The sequence below is a fragment of the Falco cherrug genome, chromosome 8 (assembly GCF_023634085.1).
Source record: "Falco cherrug isolate bFalChe1 chromosome 8, bFalChe1.pri, whole genome shotgun sequence".
Lineage (NCBI taxonomy): Eukaryota > Metazoa > Chordata > Aves > Falconiformes > Falconidae > Falco > Falco cherrug.
The window spans coordinates 54,558,708-54,583,923 of record NC_073704.1 but is presented as its reverse complement, the minus strand read 5'-3'; the positions used below and the strand labels follow the sequence as shown (position 1 = coordinate 54,583,923).

Here is a 25,216-nt window from a genome sequence, read left to right as displayed (position 1 = left end):
CAGAATTTTCACTTAGGTAAATAAAAAGCTCCATTTGGTTTGCTTTTTCTTTTTCTGCCATTTAATGCCATAAAAAGAATCCTTCATCAGAATAGGCTGGTATATTGAGATGCTATAAAACTGTTTCTAGGAATACCAAATAAATACATGGACTTTTTGGCAGACCATAAAGGTATTTAAAGGTCTTTTCCCCCACCTCCTACAAGAATATCTTCTTCCTTTTTCAAATATCGTATGCCTTCCCTTCTAATTTCTGTGACTCTGCTGCCTTCAAAAGAAGAGAAGCAAACCCCCAAAATTACACAAGCGTGATGACTCAGGAACACCGCTTATAAAGGTGCTTTGTTTCCCAAACCCATGGTCCTAATAATGCCTGACAAACCATCTCATGAGCTGAGCAACGCTGGAAGGGGCTTCCTTCCAAATCGCTAATTTGAGACTGGTTTTCTATTAGTGGTATTGCAGCGGACAGATACATCACCTCCCCAGCCAGCCCCGCATCAGTGACATGCTGCTATGTCCCACTGCACTGTGCAAAGCTTGGCTGTGACCCTTCCTCCGGTCACTTCACATGGGACATGGCAATGGATGCCTCAGCTCATCGAGGCCCCTTTTTAAATGCATTAACACGCATACAAGATACATCAAGTCATCAGTAAAACGTCTCCTTGCCCACCTTCTGCCTGCCAAGACGCCTCTGAAGAGTCTCACACATGCAAATCCTCCCCCTCTCCCTGCTTCCCTCACATTGGATTTGGTGCAGGGAAAGCATTAGGAGCCCTGAGCAAGAACAGGTTCAGGGATCAGCACACGGCAGCACTCCTGGGAAATGCAGGTTGTGTTGCTTGTTCTGCTGGTGGCTTTCTTTTGACACCTGAGGCACACTCGGGCCCAGCTCCACATCTTACTCCCCACTGCTACTCACAGACACTCCAGCAAGATCCACCCAAAGCTGCAAGCATCTAAGTCCCCAAAAGCTTGGCTTTTTCTGGGCCCGTCTGGGCAAAACCACCCATCAACATCATTCCACGGCCAAGGATCAGGCTGGTTCTAGGGAAAAGCTGAGGTCTGTTTGCTTTATGGAATTACCTTCTTTCACAGGCAGGGCAATTTTCAAAGCAAACCTTTCAGACTTGAGTATTGATGTACTGGACTAAGGCACAAAATGGTATTCCTCCAGGCATGGTTTTTCATGTATTTGCTTTTCTCATCACTTTATTGTATTTTGATTTTACTTATGACACTACCATTTTCTTCATCAGCCAGCAACAACAGAAGACTGGATTTAAAATTGCCCAGAACAATTTAAGCTCTTTATATGCCAGGGCACATGATAACTTTCTCCTGCCACTTCCCAGTCCCATGGACTTCTTAGATAAAATGAAATCAAAGGTTAAGCTTGCACAAATTAAAACACCTTTGTTCAGTGCACTCTTGTGGTTAAAAAAAATAATCAGTTGGAAGTTCGTTCCTTCAAGAAGGTCAACATATTCACATGATTTCAGCACCTATGTCTACTATCATGGGTCAGGAAATCCAGTTAATAATATGACAGCACTCATGGTCCAGTGCACCCATCTCTCTCAGAAAACTTACTCTTATTATGTGGGTGCTTCATATGAGGACGAAGTGATGACTTGGCGAGCAAAGTGTCCCCTGGGTAACTTAAGAATTAAAAGGCTTTCCATTTTAAATTAGAAATGTGAAGCTTTATTGCTGCAAATGACTTACAAAAGCTACTCTTTTAAAAACAAACAACAAAAATGAATAATCTAGCTGATTATGATGCCTTCAGAGGCGTGAGGCCAGTTCCATTAGCTGTGGATCTGACCCAACAGGCTTAATACATCTGCAAGTACTAACAAGAGGGAGCTCAGGTCTGTTTAACATTCAGTCAGAAGCCTGTGCTGCTTTATAAATACAGAGAATGAAACATTATATGGAAAAAAAAATGTACCAGTGAAGCATTTCACTTCCCTGATTATTATTTTTTTTTTTTTAGCATTCTGTGGTTTGGCTACAAGACTCAAAATGCACTTCACGACAGTCAATAAACTTTGCCTTGGCTTCAGTCAGCTGAAAACTCTTTCCTCCTCCATCCCATTCGGTCCCTTTTGCTACATTAGCCAAACTATCATTAGGCATATTTCATTCCACCTCAAACGATGACAAGAAAATTACCCAACAAATAAGGTTTACTGTGGAGTGGCAGAGGTACCAGAATGAAACATGCATTGTGCTGTTGAAGACAAAGATGCAGTGTAAGAAATCATTCAGACTAAGTGGAAACCGCAATTATGTTTTGTAATTAGCAGGATGGGTATCACCATGCAGATGCTTATGAAAGTCTTCAAGCATTTTATTCCAAAGCAAAGGGTCGGTTGAGGTTTCTGCTCTTTCATCCGCCAATGTATCACGGTTTAGAGAATTTATTCAGCAGGTCTACCCCACAAACCCTTAGGCATGTGAATATTCTCTGTGACTTCCAATTTTAGACATTTTCTACATAGCAATTAACTTTCTTCTTCTCTCCAAAAATCAATTAAAGGAAAAAAATAACCCTGAACTAATCTCTGCAGCTGATTACACTGTCAGTGCTCACAGATGGCAAAAATAAAATATATTTCAGATGTTTTTTCTGACTTTGCAAAAGAGAATGTGTCTGTGTTTCTGTAAAAAAGAATATAAACCGAGAACACACTTTAAGGAACAATCCACTTCCTATAAAAGCCATGGTGGTTTTCTTGTGCTTTGCTAGGTGGTCCCTAAGCCAGTCATATAGAGCATTCTAATTAAATCAAACTACACTTTCCTTGTGTGTGTTTTAGACATGGAAATTCTTCCTGGCTTTACCTTGTTGGGACCTAGCCTGTACCAGAAAGCCAGGTATTAGCTGGGAACACTTAAAAAAACACGCAGACTTTTACCCAACCAGAGGAAACCTTGTGGGGTTTATAGTACCATACCTGGTGATGTGATCAGAAATATCTGTTTTCTGGCAGCTGAGCCAAAAATCCACATTTGGTTCATCCTCACAACTCCGAATTGTCAACCGATGATCACAAATGGCTCCATCAATCTACCTCCACACAAGCTGCGAGGCCAACCGGGACAGATATGACCTATCCTCTTCTCTTACCATTACAGCCAGAGGAGGAGAAGAGTGATTTCTGAGCTCAGGCAGAAGGACGATGAGCAACATCTCTCCTGCCCTTTCACACACACCACAGGTGAGTCTGAATCCATGCACATGCTAGTTTGTAAGTAGACGCAAGACCAGGTGGGGCTAGGAAGTGGATTTTTGAGAAAGGGGATATTGTGACCCTCTGCACTGCAATGGAAAATATTCAACCTCTGAAGACAAGACAAAGCTTGGGCTCCAAAGACAAGTCACTCCATCACTGTCTGGAGAAGACTTAGGTGCAGCCAGAGCTGCCTGACACCCCTGCCAGAAGAACATGCCCACCGCATCTGAGCCCACTGGGAGATGAGATTGCCTGATGATAGTTGAGAATTCCCAAAGGGAGTCAAAGCCTTTGAATCAGTCCCTGGAGACTGAAATCAACCCCTTCATACTGACACGTCCCCCTAAGCCCCTGTTTGAATGCGAGGCTCAACAGGAGACCACCGTACCGTCCCCGATGCTGGTGCCAGTGCCACAAAATGCCTGAATGCTATTGCCACTGCTCCTCTGTGCCTGCCACCTTCCTCTGCTTTGTCCCTTGCTCTCCAAAATCACACCGCTCATCCAAGTGCTGTGCAGCTTGGAAACAACATCTCAGCCACATTAGCAATTATTACCGAAGTGAGAAAAATCTCTGTGTATTAGAGCATGTTCCCTCCCTGGAGCACCACTCGCATTAGTCAGTGTAATGGGATCTTTCAGCAGCCACTCTGCATCTTCCAGATAACTGATGCCATGTGGCAGTTGCCATGGTAACATTGTTATTGTTAGTATTAAAAAGCAGTAAGGAAAACTGTCCTGCTCACACTCAGAGGAGTCCTTTCTGTGAGTAACTCCTGCCCTGTGGTACCTTAACAATTAAAGGAATCTTTAAATTTATTTAGCTATTGAATGGGCACAATGAAAAGCCCCATGCCATTTTTCTGGGATTCATTCCTCTGCAGATTAGAGGAAGAACTGTCAGCATAAAGCAAGAGACTACAGGTGAAAGCAGAACATCTATGGAGAAATTTGCAGGAACCATGGCATGGAAGGGGAGTTTGGAAAGGGGGAGCAGGGGGAGCCGAATGAGAGGAATGCCACATTTGGGGCTGGGGGGGTGTGCAGCAAAGCAAGGGAGAGTTGCCACCTACACAGCTGCAAGGGTTATGTGCCCTTTAAAAACAAGGGCAGGGTGGGCTGGTAGATAAATATATGCATTCAGGGAAATGAGGTGCTTCTCAGAGCTACGCTCACGGTGCAGACATTTGGCAGTGCAGAGGCCACACAGCAAGTCTCTGCATGCCACTGTACAAGACATCTTGTGCTCACATCTCAACGGATCTTACCTGCAGAAAGAAAGGGACCGAGACCTGCTCCTCACCTTCCTCCACAGGCATAAAAACCTGGGACTTTCCTTCCTTCTGAATTGCAATGCCTGTCACAGGAGGATCCCTCCACTACAAGATCTAGCTGAATACCCTAGGGATTCAATGGGTCACATTCTAGTGATGGGAGCAGAGGAAGCATCTTCCATTTCAGCAAAGCTGCTAATAACAGGAAATCAAACCCTGGCCCTGGCCCAGAAAAATCTTTCTTAATTAGGAGCTAAGCATTTCCGATACTGGCTTGTTTTTTATAATAAACAATTACTGCATCAGTGTCTGCTTTGTAGGGTGTGGCTGGAGACAAAACCGATTTTGTTCTTTCACATTAGGTCAGAGGAAAATAATTGTTTCAGTATGAGCATTTCAATAACTGAAATACTTGAATGGGTTCCACTATATTTTAAGAACCTGATGAAAAGTGTGGCCAATAATTACATCCACTGGTTACTGGATCTGCATGTATCAGAACAGTTTTAGGGTGGAGGGAGAAGAGAGCTGGTCTAATAAGAAATACAGTCATTGCATACTCAACAGGAATGGATTACACAGCCAGTGACTCTGAAGATGGATCTTGCCAACTTGTAGCAAAACGAGTGAAGTTCCCAGTCTTCTTCAGTGAAGTAATGATCAATACTTACAGATGATTTTTCCAGGTAGATAAACTGCTCATAAGAAAACATCTTACATACCTCACTTCCTCCCCCATACGCCCACTCCTAACTTGTTCTGTTAAAGACAAGTACATAGTTTAATTATTCCAACCCTGAAAGACCGGTAACTGCAACTTTCTTAAGAAAATGATCCATGAAAAGGAAAGAACTGTGGAAGACATGAGAAGTCAGATAACTATGGTAGGCAACTATCACCCAACTAACCGTCATTAAATCCCTGTCTCCCTGAAAAGGCAGTAATTAATAGCTCCGTGGCACTTAGCGATAACAGAGGTCAAACTCGTTGCATGTGAACTTACTTGTGTAATAAAGACAGCAATTGGCACAAAACCAGTAACCGGCAGGCAGTTATGTGTGTCAACCCAACGCTCCGCGTTGTGCACCTACACTGAAAGACCCCTCCAATATCTTTCCTGGTGCTATTTGGAGATAAAAAAATCTGGGCAAACTCAGAGCTAGCACAGCTCTACCTCTGCTCACTGGGTGTGACTGGATAAAGCACAAAATTCATCAGCAGCTATTCTCCAGCTTGTTTCATCTTAAGCAGGGTCGTGATGTCTTGAACAGAAGGTTCAGCTAAGTGACTGTCAAGAAAGTGGATAGAAGCTCACTCTTCACCTTATAAATGCTTCTGGTTGTTCTCTGTGTTATCTGGACTGATTGGAAGACAAAAGGAGTCACTGGAAACCCTGTCCTCCAGAAGTAACAAGCTTCATTCAATGGATAACCTGCTTGAAAAGCAAAAGAGCATTTGATCTCATTTCAGTACTGATAAAAAGAAGTAAGGGCAGAAACTCATGGGAATGATGATACTCACATATAAGAGACTGTTCTTAAAAGCTGTAACACAGGATATCACTGGCAAAAAGAAGTAGTAAGCCCTGCCTCAAATGCAACAGGTTAGATCTGTTGTCCCGCACAGGAACATCACACCTGCAGACTTTTTCTAATGCACCTCGGTGTCACCACTGGATGCCAAAGCACGGTAACTTGAGCTACCTTCAAAGCATGCAAAATGGAAGGCAAACACCAGACACCATTCCCCTCCAGACTGAGAAACCTCGGTATACATCATTACTGCAAAATAAGATCTTTGCAGTTCAAAAACATCCTAGAGGGACACACTCCAAAGGTATAAACAGTCTGGAGGAGGCAAGGTCTATAAAATCACTGCCAGTCAGCTTAGCAAAAACGTTGTCATTGCTCCTCTGTGAAGGAGTAAAATGATAAAAAAAAAAATATTTTATGTACGGATGGCTCAACGATAATGCTATTTTAACATCATTTTCTTGTAACCCATCTACACACAAGTATTTAAACAGCTGTTATAAAGTATGTATGGGGTGACTCATCCAGCTGAAGAATAAGCCTAATTGGTCAGACTTCCAGGACACTGTGTGCTGAGCTATAGAGAATCATAATCTCATCTATTAGGAGATGTGACAAGTTGCAGAAGCTATCTAAAATTCCTGGAAGAGGTAGTGTGAAATAAGAACCGTTGCCTAGGGACAGTCTCTTCTTTACAATAATTAAAGAGCTCAGATCTGTGCTATTCTGGATGGATGAAAAATATGCATGCATAAGCTTAAATTCTGGCTTTGGCTTACTCATGCGAGAAAGTTGTCTAATAATTCATTAGCCTCTTCAATAAAAGATGCCCAAAAGGCAGAATAAAGGGCATCTGTGGATTTGACTGTCATGTTCATATGGTCCCAAAATTTCCCCCAGAGATCCTGCTCTTCTGTATAATGCAACTACATGACTCAGAAAAAAACCCCCAAGAACTTGGGAAGAGTTTCCTTCTTCCCTGAGAACATTCTCTCTCACACCAAGTGACCAGAAGTAGAGAGGGAAGAAAAACACTTCACAGACTGAAACAGAAATGTTAAAAACCCCTCCAGAGAGGTTATTAGTGGGTGGGGAGCACAGTCATAAATATGGAGTCCAGCAGCATTTTTTCACACACACATTAATTTTATTCACTTTGCTGTATTTCTGTTTGAATTGCTGGTAATGCTACCATTTGGGTGAAAAATAAAATACAAGGTGTCTTACTCTGTATTCACCAGTAGCAGACAGGATAGGATCTCTGGGCTATTTTCACATCCTCTTACTGTCCTTTCTCTTTCCCCAATGTACAGGTACCATGTGCTGAGATGTATTGCTCCTCACACACAGACTAGTAGAGCTGTAGTAGCAAAATGGCTCCCTACGAAAACCCTTGAACTCAAGCATTGCTGTGGACTCACACTAGTTGTACATGCATTTCCCATACAGCTCTCACACATTTGGCATGCACTAAACCACAGTTTAGTTTAAACATCCAAGTCTACCCTTGGATGGACTATTGGCCTTTCCCTCCATCATTTCTTTTGCAGAAATCCAGGGGATTATTTACGTGCTTCTACCAGTGTGTAGCTACCAACAGCCCAGTTCAAGTATAGAGGAATACTTCAATTTTAATCAACATGTTAACAATAAGATGTGGATGATATTTCCAACACATCACATACTGGAAGGCTATAGCATAGCATATAGAATAGCAATCAGCCAGCAAAAGAAAACACAATGATCTCATTTATATTATCTTTTTTTAAGCTTTTAAAAGTGTAGCCAAACTGAGATAATAAAAATTAAGTATTTACTATGATTTCTTCTTACAAAAAACAAATGTAAAATGATTTCATCAGTACCAGATAATAGGCCTGCTTATAACCAGAGGGCAGTATTTTTAATAACTTCACTAAAAATATGCACCGGTACAAAAATGTAGCGCAATAAAAAAAAAGTACAAAAGGTAATGAAATATTACCTATTATCTCAGCTCATTTTTGTCAGGAAATAATACTACAAACTTAATACGATAAATGGAAGCCTTATGAAAAGCAGGCAGGGAGAGGCTTATAGTCTTATCCAGTATTAGACGAGAGGCTGAGTGATTAATAAGTTGACATTGAAGAGCAGAGAATGGAAATCATATGGACTTTGGGGAAAGGAAATAGCTTAAAAATGAAACTGTCATGCTGCCAGGCTGCCTAGGAAGAGGCACAGCTCCCACAGCCAGCCCCAGCGTGCCACAAAGGGGAAGGCAGCTTAAACCTCTGTCGGTCCGTGCACGCGGCTGGAGCCCCCAGCAGCACTTGAAGAATGGGAAAAATAAGGTATTCTATAGAAGGAAAAGATTAAACGAGATTTATCCATAGCAGTGGATGAGCTATACATCTAACTTATGAGCCTCCTGCACACACAGTGTGTAAGGCTGACCTGCTCTTGATTGCCTTTTTAAATAGCAAGGCCAGATCTTTTGACAGGATTGAAACTTTGTCTTACACTGACCTTAACGCCGTTCAGGGCTGCAAGATTAAGTTTTAAATAGCCAGTGAAACACCACTACTTACAATATCAACAATGCCGTTTACTGAGGGTCACAAGCCAAAACATCACTTCCAGGAGGCACTACACTTACTGGTGTTTCTCGGGCACATTGTGTCTGCTTCTGATCTGCATATCGCTCACCCTGAAAAACCTCTGCTGCAGTTTCCAAGGCTGGGGTTTTAACTGTGGCTAATTCGTTTACGTTAAACAGAGTATTTTATATATATATATATATATATATAAAATATAAAATCAGTATAAAAATAAGATGTTTACTTTACTAGTGGTACCAATGGAGAGTCACCGTTGGTGGTAAACAGATGCTACACATGCAATAAGATCAGTAAAGAATTCAACCAAAAGCAACAGCCTGTAAGCCCCTGGCGAGCTGTTTAGATCAAAACATGTGATGTCCACTTAAAAAAACCCCAAGAATCTATAAACACTTATTCACAGACTTCTTAAGAATAAATTATGGTTGTAAATATCCTGGATAAAAGCAACAGAGTTGTCCTTGAGAAATAAATAATAGTGAATTTCTGGAAAATACATAGTGCCATTCTGTAGTGCTTCAGAAGAGAGTAGATAAACATTTCTTCTTTAACTAAGTTGAACAAGCCTTACCTTGAAGGTTATCAAGGATGTATGGTAACAAATTTTCCTGTATCACATTCCAATTTTAGAAGTGATAGTTTTCTTCTAAAGTATTGGAAAATAATTAAACTTCTTTGTTTCTTTCAAAACTGAGAACAACTGAGCCAAATGAAAGACTGTGCAGTTCCCTGAACCAATTCCTGTTAACTGTTGAGGATTACACCCTTTCACAAAAATTCGTAAGCCAAACACCAGCTTTTCAAGCAGCAGGACTATAGCTAGGCACTGTCTCCTCAAATAATTTCCTCTGACTTTGGAAATGTAAAATCAGATCTTGCGGTTTTATCACTCCCATTGTCTGTGGTTTAGGAAAAAGCACCATATCTTCTCAAAGAAAAAGGAAAAAATACTAGCAGCTATACGTTTGGAGACTAATTTTAGGAAGAACTGAGCCATTCTGATATGCTGCAGTCAACAGGAACTGAGGGCGCTCAATAATTCATGAGTTTCTTTCCATGTTTGAGCTTGTTGAAAATTTCTCAAGGAAACATTTTTCATCAGAAAATTCCAACTCCTGTGAACCAAAACTGCATACACGACAGGATATCCTTGGATACTTGTCTAGTATCTCTCCTTTAATCCAGTTTGAAATGGCTTTTAATCTACAATAATATAATTATATAATAATAAAATATTTAAAATATTAAATAGGTTGCTTGACTACAAGACAAAAGAATTTCTAAAAGGTGAAACAAACTATTTCGATCAATCTTCACCGTGATTTTTTGTTCTTTTAAAACACAAATGTTTGAGAAGAAAAAAAGATTAGAACTTGTTTTTACCTTCAGTTTGAGCTGCAAAATATTTTCATAACATTTCCTGGGAAAAGGTAAACATTTCCTACTTTAGATCTAGTTATGAATGGATTTTTATGCCTCTTCTTAGTGATGAGTGGTGTGTTAAATTTGTTATGTCTTTACTGTCGCTTTGATCCCGTTATTTTAAAATGAATGGCATTTGCATCAGAAGGCAGCATAATAACCTTTTCTTACCTTTAGTCTTTCTGTTACACCATCAGTGAAACTGACTGTGAATTCAGCAATTTTGGGCACTCTGAGTTTTCCTTTGTTCTTCTGGTCAGGCTGATATTCTGTTCTTGTTTTCACAATTACCTGGAAAATATCAACACGTTAAAGGTTTCTGCACACATGATATGTTTTTTCTGTTATCTAAGCTTTTCTGTACAAACCATCCCCTGGACCTACACAAGTACCTTAGAACCATAAATTAACACCAACTCATCGTACCCTCAGGAACCGAGACAGAGAAATGAATAGTCAGGCAGATACACAGACCTAGGACAGTGAGCTTATCATCATACCGAGTCTTAAAATAGCTGACAGCAAAATGTTTGACACCCACTTTTGTTTAGGACTAGGCATATAATTTTTATATCGTCTCCAATGGGTAGAACGCACAGAAAAACAGCCCATCCTAAAGAAGAGCCTCACTTACTAAAAACCCCATCCCAACAGTTCCACTGAAGCCAATTTAAACTTGGGCCATTTGGTGTCTCATTTATTTAGGTTCCAAATTATCAATATTAATCTCATGCTATCACCTTGGGTTTTCCCCAGAAAATCACAGTGTCATTTTCTGACTAGTCCAGGTCCTACTAGCCTTACAAAAATGAGAACTGAGAAGTCCTAAGTGGCTTTAAAAGGGAATGGTCAAATTACCAACACTGCATTGTCAATCTACACTGAATTTACTTGTAATCTAGAATAACCCTAAATATTTTGGGTAAAATGCACCCATTGTAAACACAGAAAAAGTAACACCTAATGCCAGCTGCTCTCAGAGGGGACGAGCATCAGGGCTATACTCTGAAACCAACAGCCCTTCAGAGGAGTGAGCGTATCCATCCCAATATACACAAGAATCTTAAAAGACTACCCATCCATGAGCCTATGCAGCTAAATAGCATCATGAGAACATGCCAGCATAGCCACACTAGCTTACTCTGGCTCAAAAAATGCAAGAGAAGACAAAACGGCCTTGTCTTCAGCACTGGCCAAGAGCTGGAGCTCATCCCTGGAGAGGGGAGCTGTGGTTGTGAGCACACGCTACCGCTGCGCTTCTGCAGAGGGTTAGAAACCCGGAGCAAGGTCCGCAAAGCATACGATGGGTTGGTGTGGTCTACAGGGCTTGGGCAGATTAAACAAAAAGGACAGAAAGAACACTGAAGCTCTTGATCCTGGGGCCAACACTTCCACTTCTTTGCCTCCCATCCCAAACTGCAGGACTTAGGCAGCTGTCAGCCTTGCCAAGGTGAAAAGTAAATATTTCAGGAGTGGTGACTGGTTCATACGCGAGTGACAAGAATGATCCAAAAGCTCTTTGTTAGAAACAAAATGTCTTGAAGGACTGAAAAAGATTAAGTGATGCACAAGGCTGAGTTACCAGCTAATGAAGAACTTATTTGCAAATGAAGATGGCAAAGTCTGGTTTGGACCAGAGAAAACCCCAGGTATTTAATCCTCCTGCACTTAATGCCACGAGAAAATCAGAGTGAGAGAAAATCAGTGAGGAGTCATAAGCCAATTTTCTGGATTCAAATGCAAATCATTAAGGACTGATGAATATTTACATCCCTCAGCAAATCCCTCTCGATAGCATTTACTACAGTAGCATTTGCAACATTAGGACTCGGGAAGAAGAAGAGACAAAAAGCCACCCAAATATATTTATATTAGTAGTTTGGAACTCAGAATTTCTAATGACACGACATAGCTGATGGGAAATGACACATGGGGACAAGCCTGATTCGGTGGGTTTGGGATGAACCCTGACACTGCTCTGAACCTACTATTGCACCAAACCCTGCGGTGCTCTGAAATGCAGTCCAGCACACTGTGGACCAAAAAAAGCAAAGCTCCCTCTCCAGCCCAGACAAACGGGCCCAGGTTAGCTCTGAGCTAGAACAGGCGATAACCTCATTTTCTTACTCAAAAGAAGGCGAGTGCAGTCAGGACTCCATGCAGCTGGCCCCCAGCTTCCCAGTCTCCTCACTGGCCTTTTGTAAGCCCAGTACAGTAAGTTACAGACTGTCGGCCATCAACACCTGCCAGCCAGTGTTCAGAAATTGCACTCGTTCTGTTTTCAAACTACCAGTCACAATATCCAGTTCTCCCAAATTCATGCTTCCTGCTTGATATAAATCTTACTGCAGACAAAAGTGTTAAATATACATGAGGGCTCTTCCACAGACTCTAATGTTAGGTCTTAATGAAGGACCACAAAGACAGAATATAAGAAGAAAAAAAAAAAAGAAAAAAAAAAGCACCTTACTTGTTTCTAGATATAATTTAATTTTATTCCATTCTTTGTCATTAATGTCAGTTTTATTACGGGTATTCAGTAACTGTTGTTACACTCAACAAATACCTGCTAAGCAGGAAAGTTTAAATTATGCTGTCTACAGGGATACAGCATGAGACTGAAAATAAACCCACACAGCCCTTCACCAGGCAAGTCCAGTAGCAATGTCAGTCATGTCTGCGAATAAATAAATTAGCTCAGTCCCCAGCCAGATCAGAACCTACTTGAAACACAATTTGCTGACTGTGCCAGCAGCGAAATGTGTGTGTGCGCACAGCCATAGTCATCCTGCTGGTCAGTGTTTTGCAGAGAAATTTGCAGAGGTGTTGAAAAGCTTCACTAGACGAGGTAAGAAGTGCTTTTGCTAAATGCCTTTTGGCATTGCAAAAGCTAAATATCTGCTCTCCAGAAGTATCTTTGTCAGACACCTGGTGGAGTTACTCAGCAGAAGAAAGACAGTCAGTAAGGTCTCCTCTTTAAAGGAGAGTGGAAACCTGTAGTGTAGGGGTAGCAAGCATTCAATATTGTGGCAGTAATGATAAAAATGTCATTTTGTCGAGGGCACGGGCTGCACCTTGAAAGGAAAAGAGCTAACTCTTGCTTAGTCCCCTACAGCCTAAATAAATAAGCCTGAGCACGGGTGCCACTTTTGCAGCCACGTTCACCCCTTCTCCATCCGACAAGCTGCCATCCCCACCCCATGCAAAGGCTTCTGGAAACTGAGTTGTGTTCATCACACTCCTTGAGCATTACCGAGGCCACACCAGCCACGGCGACCATAGCAATATCCAGAGAAAGGAGCAAACACTGTCAGATGGCAACGCACGGATACGCACACACACACGCACCACACACAGTTGTCAGCGGAGCGTTTGCTACAGCGACAGCCGCCCAGGCACGTCAGTTGTGAGTGCCTCTGAAACAAGTTCAAATGAGAGCTGCTCAAAACCCCAAAGAAATTTTCTAAAGCACAAAGTATTAATCTAAGTGCAAATTTAGAAAAGGAATAGTTAATCTTGTAAAGATTTTTTTTTTTTATCTTTTTAGCATTATTGGGGTTTTGCTATTTTGGTTGGTGGTTCTCCTTTCATTTTCCAGTTTTCTCATTTGGGTTGGATGGGAAAGAAGATTTGCCTTCCCCCTGTTCCCTGCCATCACTCCATTTTTACCTTTTCTTTCTATTTTGTCACTGAGAAAAAATTCCTGCCAGTAAAGTCTTTCAGATATTCTAACCAAATTGCTGTTGGATGTACAGTAATAAAAATCGCACTGACTCCACAGCCAGTGCAATGATCAGCATTCATTTATCACCGGCTGCCCCAGAGCAGTTCCATCAGAGCCCAGGATCCCACTGTTCCGATGCAAACAAGGTACATTCATCTCACACCATGACAGGTTTCCTGGGAGAGCTACTGGCGTTTGTTACAAACCACAGCAAACGGAACGATCCCCATTCCTTCCCCCTGCCTGTTTTGCAGCTTTGCTGACTTCCATAGAGTTATTCTTCATCGAAACCAGAGGAAGGGAGTGTAAGACTGGGGTCCTGTGCAGGTTGCAATTCAAAGCAAACTGAAGTGAAAGAAATGCCCATCTCCTCATTCCCTGCTCTGCAGTGCTGTGAGGGTAGAAATGAACCGCTGAAAGGGGGTAACTTCCAGAGCTGGCAGCAATGCTTGGCTGTGCTCTGGCCTCCCGAGTACAGACAATAAATGCAAACAACTGAACCAGTGCTTAAATGGACAAGTAGTCTCTTGGAATGTTCCCAAAAAAGACAATTAGCTCCTTCTCCATCCCCACTGCAGAAACACCGTTCTGCTTATTCTCCACACTTGCCACCATGAGCTCTCACCTCCTCCTGCATGCTCCCTAAGGCTTGTCTTAACTCATACTCATGGTGAGAAGGGTCTGGCTGTTTCAGGTTGGCATCCCTACCCGTGAGCTTACTCGGGCAGAGAATTATTGCTACGATTTTTATTCACCTCATGAAGCAAGCCCGCACACCTAAAAATTAACATCAAAGAGCAAGGACAGTCCCATCAACTTTTTGGATTGCCTAAGCCTTTGTCTTGTCAGCCTTTGTGTTTCATTATTTAGGTCCTGATCCAGCACCAGCTTATGCCTGTGCCCCACTTTGTGTGTTGTGATCGGCCACCACAGAGAGCAGCCTCTCCGCCAGCTCAGTCCAGCCTACCCGCAGTCCTTTAAAGCTGGTACTGTGGATGAAGCCTAGATGAACGCTAGCTCAGGGGATGGCCCTGCAAATTATGTTGCTACCATGACCTGTTCTTAAAGTTTTCACGCTATTTCCCAGAAACTCTCCACCTTTAAATTGCAGAGAGACTGTGCTGCTCATGGCAGATGCAGTAAAGGGGACACAAATAAATTACTTGGGACTTCCTTCATTTTATATCCAAAATAAAATTGTTCTTTGAAAGTTGCTTCCTAGATGAAGTACTACTAGATGACGTACTACTGACTCTAGTACAGGAAGAGAGAAAAGGGTTTCCAAGGACCAGCAAAACGACATCTCTAATTACAGGAATCCACACTGCAGTCCTTGCAGCTTACTCCATAACCAGGTTTATCTAGCATTTGAACTCATTAACTTCCAATTCAGCAAAGCACTTAAGCTTGCAATTAGTCCTATTAACATCAGCAGGATTAGTCAGATATTTAAAGTTAAGTGTGCATTTAGGTGCTTTGGCCAGATCAGAGCTTAAACTGGCATCAGTCACCTTCCTACAGCCAGTTATAATACTGATGCAAGGCTCCTGTGGCATTCTTTGGCAAGATCGCTCAACGCGCTTCACATACCAGCATGACCCCAGTATCCCCATATTACTGATGGCGGAGTAGGGAAAAAAAAAAGAAAGAAAAAAAAAGTTTAGTAATCATAGAATTTTCACAGAATGGTTTGGGTTGGAAGGGACCTTGAAGATCATCTAGTTCCTGCCCCCCAGCCATGGGCAGGGACACCTTCCACCAGGGCAGGGTGCTCAGAGCCCCGTCCAGCCTGGCCTTGAGCATCCCAGGGATGGGGCATCCACAGCTGCTCTGAGCAACCTGCTCCAGTGTCTCACCACCCTACTGTGCTGAGTCACACCAGCAATTGGTGGCTGAGTCAGGAATATGACAGACCACAGCTCGCTGCTACTTACAGTGCACTGTGTTTTCTCAGGTTTTCATTAATTGAGTGATAACAGTAGCTCCAGCACATTCTCCATTTAAATATAACATTCTTGGGATTAGGGGCTAGCAAAATATGGCTGGGGTGGGCAGGAAGTCAGCTGTCCTATGGAAAATGGCAGCTCCCTGCAGAATCGTTGTCCTCAATCATCCTAGGCTGGCAGCTGAAATAATACTCTCCATGTCTTGAAAGGTATTTATTTTCTGTCCTTTTTTTTTGCATCTTCTGGTTCCCCATTCCAATCCCTCAGACACTTTTCTGCAAAAGCTCAGTAGCGGTCTATACAGAATGGCCTGTGAAAGTCATAAAACCTCAGACACGACAGGACAACAAGCCGTATCTATCATGCTGCTCCACACAAGAAAGATTTTTCTAATGATGCTGTTTGCTAACACACTTATCGAGTCCTACACCTAAATGCACTTATTATTCTAGGCTTAATGCTAGTGACACCACTGGAATCAATAGAAAACCTTTCCTCAGCTTTAATGAATGCAGGACCAGGCACCTTCTCTGTAGTGATGCTTTGGAAAATTATAGGTGTGCTGAGGTGAGAAACAACAGATGAGAGTCTGCGTACACCAGCAGGAAATCCATCATCAACCACCTTGAAAAAGTAAACAGTAGGAGACTGCTGGGAAATCTAGAGATTTTGGATGCTGAAAGAAAAAAGAAAGAAAGCTTCTAACGAAGTGAACTATACTAAAAGCATTTGCTTTGAGGAGGAAGGAGCAGAGTGGACATGAAGTAGGACAAATGGAAAACCAGCACATTAAGCATGGAACCTGAAAAAGGGTTTTCCTGCAATGGGATGAAGTAAGTGTTTCAGAAAATGAACTGATATGAATTCTGAGTCTTGTCTCAGACTGACTAAACGCAACATCATTTACTGCCACTTTATATTTGCGTTTGAGCTCTATGGTTTTCCCTGAAGAAATGAGTAATAATATTTAACATAACTGGCATTGTGTTTAAATTATTCATTTGGAAAAAGACATGCAGCCCTTCTGTAATTCCCACTTCACTGCCACGGTGCATGTAATATATTGTGGTTCAGGTGCTGCAAAGTGCAAACCATAAAAATTTAAAATACTACTTCCCGGGATTATTAATAATGAAGAGTCTCTCACTCAGAGTGGCTGTCAGCTTGACAGAAGAGATAAACAAAATGTGTTTCTCCTAACAAGGAGAAAGGTTTCTTCCAAGTTCAAAGCCGGACTTTGTAGTCCCACAAAATGGTTGTTAACACGCCCATCAGCTTCCATACGGATTAGTCATGCTCACTTTTAAATGAAAATGAGACTCTCGGCTTCATTCCTTTCTATGTCTTTCTTCCTCTCTTGCAGAGAAAGAACCAGAAAATATAAACTTACCACTGGCACCAACGACGTGGTTTCCTTTGCCTTCATTACCCAACTGAGCACCAACAGCTGAGAAAGACCTTAGAGAGAGTCCCCGCTGTAGCATGCCATCCAGGTTACTGACAACAGCAAAATGGTGACCCCCAGTCCTGGCGCCAGATCTGCTCTGGCTGAGTTGGTTTCTATGCTTATGTGCTGCAAGCCAGGGCTTGGCTAAAATTCACCACCTGCTCCCACACCAAATTCTCCAGTGACCTACCAGCTCTAATCCTCACACATAGCCAGCTTCAAAGAGCAAACGAGATGTTCACGTTGCCAAAGTAGCTGAAGTTAAAATACTTAGCAGTAGAAGAGTACAGGAAAAGAGATGGAAAAATCATGTTTCAGGGCTTAAAACAATCTCTTCCTTTGCGGGCTTAGGATGAAACATTGATAGACATGAGCAGGTCCATGCCTACTGCAGCATCTCCTGTACCTTCTGCTGACTCTTGCACTGACTACTACTGCTAATACCAGGACACGCTGGACTGATTGGATCAGTAATCTCAGATTACCTGGCAATCACTGTGCTGCCAATTCCCAGATCTTTAAACAATCAGGTCTTTAAAAAATTTCCTAAATAATTATGACTATGTCCCATCCCATGGGAGAGGCAGCTATGCTTCCAAATATACAGGATGGACACATCTCAGCAGGCACACCTCCCAGAGATTAATATTAAAATTGGCATTTGGGATGTATGTAATGGTAGTCCCCATGGCATCCTAGTCACTATCTGAACACATAAAACACCTAAAATATCAAGCAGAAAAAAGAAGAGGGGGGGGGGGGGGGAAGAAAGAAAGTTTAAGCAAAGGATACCCTGAGAACAAATCCATAGTCAATAGAGAAAGCCACAGTCAGTAGAAACACTGCTTTTTCTCCCCTGTATCAGCTCATCTAATGGGTGTTGTGCTGGAAATGAGTTTCACAGAGGGTGGTAGAAAAAAAGTGGTCTCCTGAATCAGTGCCAGGAGGATATTCCAGGCATAAGGAACATCACAAAAGGACAAAGACAGCAAATGTAATCAGCCCTGACATCACCGATGAAAGGCAGCACAAAATGCAAAGGCTGCACTGGGAGCTGAAAGCAGCTCAGAAGGGAAAGACATAGTTTGCAAGCACAAAGGGAGCTTGGAAATTATTCAGCTAAGTCCCCCTACAAATCCCTAGGTGACCATAACCATCAGGAACCCACAGGAGGCTGAGAATGGGTGACAAAAATTTATTTCAGTAGGTTCAGCCAGGAGAAGGTATAGCAAAGCAGGAAAAAGAATCAATCACTCTGCTGTAGTGATGGTAAATTGGCCAGGGTAAATTAGCAGAGCTCCATTGATTTCATCTAAACTACACTGATTTATACTGGTCAAGAATTCTGCCCAGTCTTACTTTCGAGACCAGTAACTGCTATGTGGGGTTCACTTCACGGTCTTGCTAAAATAACTACCACCTGCAGCAACGGGCTTTCATGTTAGGAGAAAGACTTGATTACAACAGGCTTAGCCAAGCATCCGTACCCTAACACACTTCTCTTGTGTCCATTTCTGCTGTTTCTGCAGAACGCAGCTCTAAGAAGTGCAGTGCAGACATAACAGGGTTTAAGAGAGGCAACGGAGGTCACAAAAACGGGCACGCGGTGGCTTTAAACCACCTAAGCAGTGCAGTTAAGGAGAGACATGTCTGCACAGGCTGTACAAATCCCGAGATTTTCTACAGTGAAGATCTGCAGCAGCAACACGTTATCTGTATGCAAGCGAGGCAGTTGAACGCTACCCCAGGTGTCTGCGAAGGCTGCGAGCACATGCCTGGATTGCAGTGCAGCCCTGCACGAGCGGATCGCCGGCGAGCAGAGGTCTTCGGTGCCAGGGGAAGGCTAGCCCAACAGCAGCCATGTCCAAAGAAGAGGAGCTTCTTTGAACTGCCAAGAGCCTGAAGTGGGGCTGTCCAAAACATGCAAACAAAACCAAAAAGGTTACCCTGAAACCCTGCGCTGCCACAGTGTGTGTTGCTGCAAATATTTATTACAGCTTAATGAGCAGAGGCGATGTTTACATTCAAATACACATCTAGAGGACAAATGGATTTGCGCAGCGTGGGAGGAGGACAATGTCACAGGAGAGGAAGGCTCAGACTTTGGTATTTGTGGGGATTAGGCAGAGTATCCCAAGTGGAGAAAAGAAAGGATGGAGAAAGGCAAGACAGCCTGCCCATTCCTTCATATTCTCAGTACTCCCTTTTTATTCCCTTCCTTTCTTTGATTCATGCTTTATTTCCCTTCGCATCCTCCTCCTGCCTTTTACTCTTCCTTCTTTCAACTGCCACTATTACTAGCCCTGCCCCATCTCTCCTTTTGCCATTTGCTCCATCCCACCCAATTCAGCAGCAGCTGCACAGCAGCACAGACGCCTGCCTCTGGCTGCATCAGGAGCCCCACAGGCAGTGGCAGGGAAGGCTGAGCTGCCTCTGGCCCCACCACACGTAGCAGCACCCCGAAATCAGCTCCATGCTGCCCCGATGGCGTGTGCCTTCAGGCTGGCTAGAGCTGCCATGTGCTGCTGGGCTTCGCCGAGGGCAGACTGACATCAGTATTTCAAGACAGAGTTGCAAGTAGTCCCCCAGGTACAAAAGCACTCATCCAGCATACTATTAATTATGCCTGCTCAGCTGGCCAGGACAAAACATTATTTTCTGTAAAACCAATAGGGACAGGCTGTGAACACAAGGGACCCCCCTGATTTTCAGGAACTCCTGATTACTCTGTGTGAATGCGTGGCCTCGGCCACTCAGAGAGGGGTGCCACCGAGGAGGGCAAGTGGCAGGAGGGATGGGATGGGAAAAGCATCTGAAGAGAGCACTTACATCTATTTTTTTTCTTTCTTGGGCTGGATGGTAGGAATTTGTCACTAGAGAAATTATTTCTCAAGCCTCCAGATGCATTCAAAATAAAGAACAATGGGCCACATGATAAGCCTTCTGCAGCCTTCACCACAAAAGAGATGCCGGATGTTTTTTTCAGCCCTGACAATAGCGTTCATGCACTTTTGTGTTATGTAAAATTGGGATTTTTACTGCCAGAACAGAGGCATTTCCTGCTGGATTATACTGAAGTGAGCCTATGAGACCAAGGGGTCCCCAGTTGTTGATCTCATTTAAAATTTCAGTGAAACAGTATGGTCCCTGAAAAGCCGCGTATCTTTTAGCATTATCATTGCAGAGACATGTAACAATTACAGGCAAAGCTTTGTCTATACCTAGGAAAACAAGTGAAGAGCTAGCATTTTTCCCTTTGGTCCTAAAAGAAAAAAAGACTTTTTTTTTTTCTCTCTCTTTTCTTTTTGAATAAGAAGAAATTAAATTCAGAGACTTAAAAAGCCAGGTCAGGAGCTTGTCACCAGTGATGGCTATTATTCCTGTTACATAGATGGATTTCAGCAAAAAGGCCACGCAGAAATGATTTAAGAGCATCTGTCTCTGCCTTCTGCAAATGTGCCACCCCAGCAAGAGAACAGGGGGCAAGGGAAATGCTTGAAGATAGTCAATAAATACAAATACTCAGCACGCTTAGCACCCTGAGGGAGAAATTACTGTCCCAGGTACATTTCTCCCCTTGCAGCCATACAACTGCTGACAGAACGAGGAGAATGCTGATGCTGCAGGAGGAACAGCACAGGTCTTAGGAGGAGACATCCTCATTTGGTGGAAAAGGAAACAGTCAGTCCAGTGGCCAATAATTTTTAGAAAAGGTTACCAAATTCCAGCCTCCTGAATTCCTGCCTGCATTTTTTCAACAGCGTCAAGGTGGAAGTCGGAGGGAGCTGCTAAGCTCACAGTGCTTTAGAAAACAAGCCTGTTAGGAAAGCATCTCCAAAAGGACGGACAGTAAGTTTAAGCACGCCTTTAGGAAAGCGCTTCCCCCTATCACCCCCCACATGATTTCTTATCATCAAGGAGCAATCTGAAAAGAGACGGGTTTCAGGGATTACATCACATGAGCAAAAGCCTCATTTTTATATTCTTTCACTGTATCCTCTCTCTGAAAGGGGCGCCAGACACAGCAAACACTTCGAAAGAGATGAAGCTACGGTGAAACAGCTACAGAGGTTAATGCTGAGAGTCACTTCAAGTGACTCTCAAGTGATCCAGTGACAAAAATATCCTTCAAATGAAGAATCAGGTATTTAAAGCCCTTAAAACATGATTTTTCAGTCTGTAGATTCCATAGGCTTCATGGGGTGCTTTTAGGGAGCTGCAAAGGGAAGTATACTGACAAACAAAAGGTTTCTCTTCAACAGGCAGGCAGGCGGCTAAGACTTAATTAGAAAAAGCCTACCAATTAAGACAGCTTGCAAACCTTTGCCATGCAATATACATAGACCAGGCGAAGGCATTCTGGCACACTGGCAGTAGCAGCACTTGGGTTGCCCAGCACAGTATACTCTTGGATTGCTAGCCAGAGCTGGTACTGCTCCTCCTTTACCAGGCAGACTGAAGCTAGAGCAAGCACACAGCCCCAGGCTGCAGCCAAACCTCCTTGCTCTGGTTTTCATGCACCCTGGACTGCCCTAGACCCAAGGTTAGACCCAGGCTGACAGCCAAGTTTCTTAAATGACGATACCCTCTCACGGAGAAGAGAAGCCCAGAAAAGGGAGTATTTAGCAGGGTTTTTTTCCCTAGATCTCACTCACAGGAAAATGCCAGGGCACACCAGCTCTTTGTTGCAGTGGCAAAGGCGATGTGATCAGCAGCTGGTGGGCGGGCAGGGAGCAGGGCCGGGAGCATTGCCTCCCTGTCGTTAAAAGTGAGCGGCAATGGGTTTGCATTTAAGAAAACAAGCAAGCAAAGTCCTTCTGAGCTGTTGGCACGCAGACCCCAACACCAAAGATGGTTTGGCTCTGGTTGTTCATGCAGCATCCCACGCAAGAGGCACAGAAAGAGCCTTGGCTTATGTTCTCACTCTCCCAAGCTAAAAATCAACTGCTGCCAGGTTTTAGGAATAGATGGAAAAAAAGTCAAATCGATTTTAGGTCAGCTTTTTTTTCAACCTTGTCTCCTGACTGCAAGGCAAGTCCAAACAACAGACTCTGAAAGACTTGAAATCCATGTCTGCTCTTCCTCAGGCTCACAGACTGACTGAATTCAGTAGAAGTTTCGCTTTCCTAAGTAGAAACCTGAAGTTTCCCCCTATCACTTAGCCTTTGCCCAAGCTTTTCACCTGAGGCTCAACTCGTTATTAGACACTCTTTAAATAGACCCTCTGCCCTAGGGTGAACTCACCCCAGCAGAATCTGTTCTACAAAAAGCAAAGGAAACAGATTGTGAATTATTTTGCTTTTACCATAAATAACCGCTCCTTCTTGTGAATGGGTCTCCATTTGCTGTTAACTCCAGGCCTACTGCACACAGGAGCTGAACCACAGCCTGCAGAAATCAATACCATTGACTCTAATGAGTTCTGAATCACGCTTAGCACTCCTGGAGATACATCCCACTCTTCCAGCAAAGAAAAATATGGATGTCAGTAGATGCATTGACAGTAATGTATGCTAATGAAGGTAATGTAACCTAACAACATGTGAATTATTGATGTAGGCATGTTTAAACAGAAAAATCAGCAAGGAATCACACCAGACCAATACACTCCACTGTTTGTTCACCAACAGGCAATTGGAACGTGGTGGTTGTTAGAACACTCATTACCACTTTATTAGCTTGAATGGATTTTTGTTGGGTTATCCATGTCTCACCTGATACGTGAGTCCTTTCACATCGTGTGACACTGTGTGATCTCAATGAGCCTTTGTACTAGCACCAAATAAGCTACTTTTACACATCTATGGTTTCCTCTGAGCTTTTCAGATGTTTGTGATAAATCGTACTGCTTTGCCTGAATTATTTTGCTCAATCTTATTTATCGGTCATAGATAAGGGCTGGTTTAGCTCTTCATTCACAACAATTCATGTAAGTGTAACTCTCCTGAAATGCAGCAAAGTTGCTCCTGATTGTCATGAGGCACACAGAGAACAAAACTAGCTCCTTTGTCTGGCACGGCTCTGGTCCCCAGGATGTCAAGGCAGTTGACACAGCTCTATCATAAAATAAATACGGTTTGTCTATCTAGACAGTTTTGTCATATCCATCATCATGTTCTCCTAATGTATTTAGAGAAAAAACGTTTTGTACTACAGTAAACACAGGATATATATTCAATAATCATCAGTGTAAATTTTACTATTATTCCATTAGCCTGTGAGATGTAATCATTCTGTCTGTACTTATGGGTGAGTTGGCTCCATCTCTGTGGTATCTGGGAACTACATTGCAGACAGGCTTTGTTTTTGTAAGGACTGTTGGGGCATACAGATTTTTACAGTCTCATCATGTCCTCACCAGGTTACATTGATATGCATCATCACCCCATCGATATAGACAAAAGATTTCCTAGTACATACTGCATCGAAAAAATCCCAACCACCGAACCGCAGGCGATTGCCGATGCACGTTATCTGGGCATTTTGGTGCTGCATCCAGGTCTGAGAGGGCTGAGTGGGAAGGGGATAAAGCTGTCCCCGGGCTGGAGCCAACTGGGGGGAGCAAGCCCTGGATTGCTCCATCACCGCCCTACGCACGAGGGAACTCTGCCACTCTCTCCAGAGAGATCAGCATCCCCAGTGCCCAAATAAGCTTTGCAAAGCCATAGGGAGAAAAACAAACGTTAACTGGCTTAATAATTAAAATTAAACTCGGAAGAGTTACCATGTTACTCTCAATGCAGGCAATTAATCTTACTGATAATAAGGCATTGTAAACTGCTCCTCAGTTTCTCCAGTGCCTGCAAGAGGAACGCACTAAGCTTTTCCCAGTTGTATTTCTGGAGGGATATTTGGGGTTTTTTTTTGAGGAGGGAAGGAGTCAGGGGGCAGTTGCGTGCTTATTGCCCGCGTTAAAACAGATAAACACGCTACGAGAGATAAGCCCTTTTATTTATCGACCAGCCACTACGCCACAGCTCATATCATCGGAGACCAGCAAGACCCCAAGGCGGTGAGAGCCAAGGGGCATGTACGTGTGCGCAGCCATGCCGGAGCAGCGCCTGATCCCGTTTTACCTTTTCCGGAGCCGGGAACTGCAGGTGATTTACTTCCAAAGGCGTGATCAAAGGAACCGTCTGAAAACCATCTTCGGTGGATGGTGGTTTGTTGTTCTTGTCGTTCAAATTACTCCCCAGCTTCACCATCCTCGGACCTTGCTTTCCAGACCTACAGCCAGCGAGAGGGTCAGCGTCAGGCGGGTGGCGGGAAGGGGACGGTTGCCGCGTGCCCGGCCCTGACGCCTGGCTGCCCCCCGCCCGGCAGGGTGCCTGCACGGACACCCCGCAGCACCCCCAGCGCCCCGCGCCACCCGTGGCACCGCCACCGCCAGCCGCCGCGGTGCAGCCCCTGGGGGGCTTTTGATTTGACACCCCCGCCCCCCCATTTATGTGCAGCCCCCACCCCGGGTGCCGAAAGGGGGGGTTGGGGTCCATCCTCCCGCCTGCCCGGGGGCGGCGGGGCTGGGGGGGGGGGAAGCTGGGGAGAGGGGGGGTGCGGGCTTACCCCCCCCCCCCGCGCCCCGCCCGCGCCGCCGAGCCCCTACTTACTGCAAACCACGCGGTCACCGGCGGCGGCTGGGCCCGGGCGCGGCGGGGGGTGGCGCGGCGGCGGGGGGCAGGTTCCCGCTGAGGCCCGTGCGCGGCGCGGGGCGCGGGGAGCGGTGCTGAAGGGACAGCGCTGCGCCCTGCGCTCGGTGCGGCTCCGCAAGCGCGACTGAGGGCGGGCGCGGGCGGGCGGCTCCCCCCGCCCCCCCCCCCCCCCAACCCCCCCCTCCCGCCACCGCCCGCTCGCCGCGCGCGCGCCCGCCCCGCGCGGCCTCGGGCACCCCCTGGCGTCCCCGCCACGCACGGCCGCGCGCCCCGGCGGGCGGTGGCGCCCCCTGCAGGTCGCGAGTGGCGCTGGCGGGGGCGGGGCGGCGCGGGGGGGGGCTGCGGCGGGGGGGGCGGGGCTATGAGGGCACCGCGCCG

At 44.3% G+C, this 25,216-nt stretch overlaps 1 protein-coding gene across 1 annotated transcript in view; it reads right to left on the bottom strand.

The window, feature by feature from the left end:
• Positions 1-24,989, bottom strand: part of NSG2 (neuronal vesicle trafficking associated 2) — a 37,842-nt gene extending 12,853 nt beyond the window's left edge. Inside the window, exons 1-3 of the mRNA XM_055719281.1 lie at positions 24,797-24,989; positions 24,266-24,416; positions 10,244-10,363 (exon numbers count right to left, since the gene is read on the bottom strand). Coding sequence (XP_055575256.1) covers positions 10,244-10,363; positions 24,266-24,394 — 249 coding nt within the window. The 5' untranslated portion in view covers positions 24,395-24,416; positions 24,797-24,989. The remainder of the gene's footprint in view (positions 1-10,243; positions 10,364-24,265; positions 24,417-24,796) is intronic.
• Between the last annotated feature and the right edge of the window lie 227 nt (positions 24,990-25,216).